This window comes from Chrysochloris asiatica, unplaced genomic scaffold (genome assembly GCF_000296735.1).
Source record: "Chrysochloris asiatica unplaced genomic scaffold, ChrAsi1.0 scaffold00737, whole genome shotgun sequence".
NCBI classification, from domain to species: domain Eukaryota; kingdom Metazoa; phylum Chordata; class Mammalia; order Afrosoricida; family Chrysochloridae; genus Chrysochloris; species Chrysochloris asiatica.
Window position 1 is genome coordinate 54,270 of NW_006409255.1, and position 5,585 is coordinate 59,854.

Below are 5,585 nucleotides of genomic sequence, written 5' to 3' on the forward strand. Positions count from 1 at the left end.
AACCCTGAGAGGTCTGAATACTGATCTTGGGATTTAGAAAGGAGGCGCATGACTGATCCCAGAGAGATTAAATGTAGTATCAAGCATTGTCACTGATAAGCAATAATATTGCAGGGATAGAAAAGGAAAGGCCACAAGTCTGAAGATAGGAGCTTTGCCTCAAGTTGTGGCTAGCAGTCCAGGTCTTATCCTACCACAGCACACCAGGTATGCGTGAATTTAAAGAATAATCATAAAATCCTTAACTTTTTAATTCTTACTTTCTTATTTAAATGTTTAATTGTTTTTTTGCTTTTAGATTTTTATTTAAAAATTTTTAAACATTTTTACTTTTTGTTTATAAAGTTTTTATTTAAACCTCTAATAAATTTGTCTAATATTCTTTATACTTTTAAAAATTCTTTCTCTAATTTTTCAAATGTTTAAAAAAATCTAACCTTTGTCTGAAAACTTTCTAAGCTTTCCAGTTTTAAAACTTTTTTTCTAAACTTAAATTTAAGCTCTTATTCAATTATTTATTATTTTAGAATTCCTTTTATTGTTCATTCATTTCATAATTAAAATGATGTTAATTCTGTAAGTTTACAATTTAACACATATTTCATTTAAAAATATTCCTTACATTGTATTTATTTTCATTTTAAACTTTCATTTTCAACTTTTCCTTCCAGCTTTCTTTATTAATTTTAAAAAACCTTCATTTCATTAACTTTTTTGTAAGTTTCAGTTTTAATCTTTTTATGTTTCTTGCTTTATTCATTGTTTTATTTTTATATTATATTTTTGTTATATGTTTAAACCGCAAGAATTTAAAGTTTTCTTTTAAAACATATTTTAGTACTCCTTGAACCTTTCTTACATTAAAATATTTTCAATTTTTAAATATCTTTAAAAATAATTATTTCTAAACATTTATAAATGCTCTTTTCTTTTAAACCTTTATACATCTTTTAATTTCTTTTAAATGTTACTCTTCTTACAACTTTTCAATGTTTCTTTTAAAATATTTTCTTTCTTTACAAACTATTTTACTGCTTACCCATAGTTGGAACATGAATTTTGAAACATTTTTTTGATGAAGGTATACTTACTGTCTGTCTTCCTACAACAGTTTTGTTGAAAAATATGACATATTCACATAGTATTGCCAAAACGCCTCCACTTCCACTCTCCTGACCTAGTTCTTTCTTTTTATTTAATCATCAACTCCCCCCGCCCTCATTTCTTAAGGCTGAAATGATCACTAGTTAGTATTCTTTTTTTTCCCCCCCTCCTACAGACCCAAGTTTGGCCCATGGTAAAATAGGTTCTTTAATTCAAGGTGTTAATTGTCATATAAATGTTGTCATTTTCCATTTCAGGTAGATTTGTGTGTCAATTTTTTTTTCTGGTAAGTAATCTGGTAAAACTACTCTTTCTCTAGGTTTTGTTTGTGATAGAACAGTAAATACCCTTCACTGCAGAGTAAGTCCTCAATGGTAGCTTTGGTGATGATGGCATCATCACAACTGAACCATTGGTCCTTTTGTTGTCGAATAAAGCTGGTATAGTGTCCACTTTCCAAAGTTCCATGGTGATTAATCACTGCAAATAGCAAATACTTATTCTCATTTGGCCCACAATTTGGTGGTGGGTGGCCTTCTTTCATTCTATTCTCTTTAGTGGAGGCCAAAAATGGAGTCATGTCTAGCTCCAAGGGAAAGGAGATGAAAGTATTAATCTTTTGTCTCAGTTTGCCAATGTGTTCAAATCTCTTGAGATGGAAACAGGCCACAATGGGTAATTTCTTCATTGTAAGTTGTTTGGTAGATTCCTGGTAGCTTTGGCAACTACTACATTTGATTTTGGCACTGCTTCCTAGGTGCTCTGGCCTTGTAAACCACTGTAGGCAGTCTGTGAGTGAGGGGGTTCCTGGTATGTGATCACCCTTGCTTACTGTGCTGTCAGTCTTCTCTGAGTTCTGGGAAGTGAATGTAGCACAAGAGCCAGGCAAGTCCAAACTGATGTCCCAGCATGCGTCAACTGTAGTGGAGACACCATAGCAGACTTGGCAGGTGACATCAGACTGTAAGCCACCTGTAAATATTTGGTCTATGATGCAATTACAGCAGTTGGGATTATTGGCTTCCTGCCCAACACTATCATCTTTGCTGTGTCTGTGAAGCACATCTAATATTGCAATAAGGAACTCATGGGCATCCTGTTGCCTGTACCCTGCTAAATGCTCTGCATGAATCCATATCAGGTGAAGTAATTTATAGGGAATGTGAGGAGTTCGGCTCCCAGAGTACATAGCACGAAAAAACGAAGACATTTCACAGACCAGACACAAGCTGGGGTTTTTCATTATACATTTGTGCTTGTCAGAAAGTAAGACATCTTTTAGTAGAGGAACGTGGACAAGTGCCTGAACAATACAATTCATAAAGCAAGTGTTTCCAAGATTGATTAGACCTCTTAGGCCTACAGTGTAGACTGATTTTCTTCTGTTTTTCTTGGGGTGCTGCAATTTTGGTTCCTGTTCCTTTGAATCACAGGTTGTTTGCTTCTCTTTAACACCTGATGCCACACACTGTTGTTGAGAAACACCTGTTGAGGGGGAAATTAGTAATTTCAAAATTTTCTCTTTTGTTTCTTTGGCAATCTGTTCTAAGTCTTTGTCATATACATAGTCCTTACACATAAAACAGTATATAACTCCACGATAGAGGTCTACAGCTAAATTGTGCTGTTTTGTTTCCGCATGTTTGTGAATATGTTTCTCAGTAAAGCATCCACAAAAGGCACAGGAAAGACAAGAGTGGAGTCTGTTTATATGGGTACTACATACACAACAGATACATGACTTTGCCTTACGTTCCCTAGTTTCCAGGGTCCCACTCCAAACGAAACGATGGTAAATCAACCGCAGGTTCTTCCGCCAGTTTTTAGCTGCTTTAAAGCTTTCCACGTGACAACAGCCAGTGGGACCCTGATCAAACTTCACTTTCAGCAACCAGTCCCATGAACTTTCTGGATTCCCACATCCATCTAGATATCCAGAACAGCCTCGTCTCCTCTGGGGTCTGGACCCTGCCTTGCATCTCTGCTGGGAAGTGCGCGAAGGTCGTGACTTGGGCTGGTGCAGCCTTGGTGGTGGTGGCTGCGACGGCAGAGATGGGATTGGGCGCAGAGAGTGGGCAGCAAGTGGAGGTGGGTCACAAGATCCGGAAGGACCTCTGGAGCAAGCTCTGGGCTGAGGTCGAGGGCGGGGCTTGCGGCGTGGGAAAACAGGCATGGAAATGCTATGACGCCGAGGTGCAGTTGAAAAGACCTTTTCGCTGCCGCTCCCCTTCAAATTCCCCTCAAGTTTGGGTCTAGGCTCTTCTACTGAATCCAGCTTGCACTCCTCAGCTCCACAGCCTGAATATGCCTTCGCTACTCCCACTGCCTCCTTCATTTCTCCTGCCTTGTTAGCCACCATCTCAAGTGAGGCTTCTCCCTCTGTTCCCGAGTTTAAGGGGGCCACTGAGCTGAAGGGCAAGGAAGTTTCTCTAACCTGGGCCATCAGTTCTCTGCCTGGCCAGAGGAGAAAGGCGTCTGGAATGGAGCAGCGACAGTAGATGAAAAGAGACAGACACTTCTATGAATGATACGAGTCCTGACTGCCCTGTGCCCTCTGCGTCCCCAGGACGCCTCCCACCCGCCTTAGAGCTCAGTCAGCAGCAGCCCTGGGCTCCACCCCCACTAATCCTAGGTTTACGGAGTTGAGGTGAAGACTGAGTCAGTTACCTGGTTTTAAAGCAATCAGAAAGTGTAGGGGTGAGGAATGCACAGGATGAGCCTCAGTTTAGGATGGAAAGTACTTATAAAAAGGCGCCACCCTCTTACAGTCTTCTCTGCACCTAGCGCAGTCTCATTTTCGTACAGCTTCTTCTGATGTTCTTTCCTTGTATCCCAAAAAACAGTTTGGTCAACATTTGACCCTAAAAATGACTAAAAGGAAAAGAAGCTCAGGAGAAGATGGCGTCACCGTGCTCCCACATTGCCTATGCTTCTGGGGCCGAGTGTGTTCCACCTTCAGCCCCTTGCCCCTTGCGCTTTTGTGTCCTCTCAATGCTGTTTCCTTCTTGTGCTACCATTCACACCCCTTTTCTTCTGTACCCTCTGATCCTTTCATCCAGTCTAGAATTCTAGTTCCTTCTCACACCCTCCACGCATTTATACCCTTGGCTTCAGAGTCCGCCCACTAAGTCCCTGGACCAGCTCACTTCGCCCTCGTAATTCCCCCAGCCCAGATGTTAGTGTAGAGGTCTGTGTTACCTTGAACTAAGGTGCGTGGTACAGGGCATCAGAAGCTGTCCACTGTCTGGCCACTTCTCAGCTAGCCTTCTCTCCTGGCCTCTCCTCAGGATTGGTCATGTGGGGACCACCCCCTGGTCCCTCCCCTTCAGACATATGACCCCCAGACCAGGATCCTGTCCTACCTCACAGACAAATGGTGTCGATGTCTCACACCAGCAGACAAACCTCTTTCTGATGCAGACTCTGCTGAAGGCACCAAGAATTTAGAATTTAGAGAAAGTCTTTGGAATGGAGCTCGAGCCTCACTTGGTGCCAAACCTTAGCTCCCAAGAAAAAGATTCATTGGTGTGGGAAGAGGGTGGAGGGGTTGTAGGCATGGCAGCTCCTGACTTGAATCCTTCATGGACCCTTCAGAATCTAATCTCTGAAGACAGATGTTACACTGGAGTGTGTGGGAGAAGAAGCATGGACTTTAGGCTCAGACGCACCTGAAACCAGGTACTGTATGGTCTCAGATAAAACACCTAACCTCTCTGATAAAACACCTAACCTCTCTGAGCCTTGGTTGTATATCTGTTAACAAAAATTGAAATGAAAATCCTAACCTGTTGTAAAACTACATGGTTGTTGTTGTTGTTGTTAAGGGCCGTTGAGTTGTTCCGACCCATAGCGACCCTGTATAGGGTTTCCAAGGAATGGCTGGTGAACTTGAACCTCCAACCTTAAAGTTCAAACCAACTTTACAGTCCAGCACATTGAACAACAGCGCTGTGTCCACTACATAGAATATTGGAAAAGACAACACCCTTCTCTTTCAAATCTCTGTCGTTGTTGTTACGTGCCATTGAGTTGGTTCCAACACATAATAATCCTGTATAGAATTTCCTACCAAGGAGCAGCTGGTTCTGGTGAGTTTGAACCACCAAATTTGTGGTTAGGATCCAGTGTTATTACTACAGTGCTATGTAACGTATTTTTCAGTTCACCCGACCATCCCTTCAAAACAGATAATGTACATGATGGCTCAGTCAACAAATGCAAAATGAACTACTGTGCAAGGTGGTGTTGTGAGAAAGAGTAAAAAGGTTTTTGTCCTGAAAGAGTTCATAACCATGGTGACTTTTCCTTTCTTAGCTTGAAAAAGCATCTAAGACCACAACTTGAGGCAAAGGTCTTGTCTTCAGACTTGTGGCCTTTCCTCTTCTACCCCCCAATATGATTGCTTATCAATGATGATGCCTGATACATTTAATCTCTCTGAGACTAGTCATGCACCTCCTTTATAAATCAGGATTCAGACC

General features: G+C 41.2%; 1 protein-coding gene across 1 annotated transcript; it reads right to left on the reverse strand.

Annotated features, from left to right (window-relative positions):
- Positions 1 to 1,408: 1,408 nt before the first annotated feature.
- LOC102825991 (ubiquitin carboxyl-terminal hydrolase 51-like) lies at positions 1,409 to 3,547 on the reverse strand. The gene has a single exon (XM_006877975.1). It carries the CDS (start codon positions 3,545 to 3,547, stop codon positions 1,409 to 1,411), a length of 2,139 nt encoding a protein of 712 aa, XP_006878037.1.
- Between the last annotated feature and the right edge of the window lie 2,038 nt (positions 3,548 to 5,585).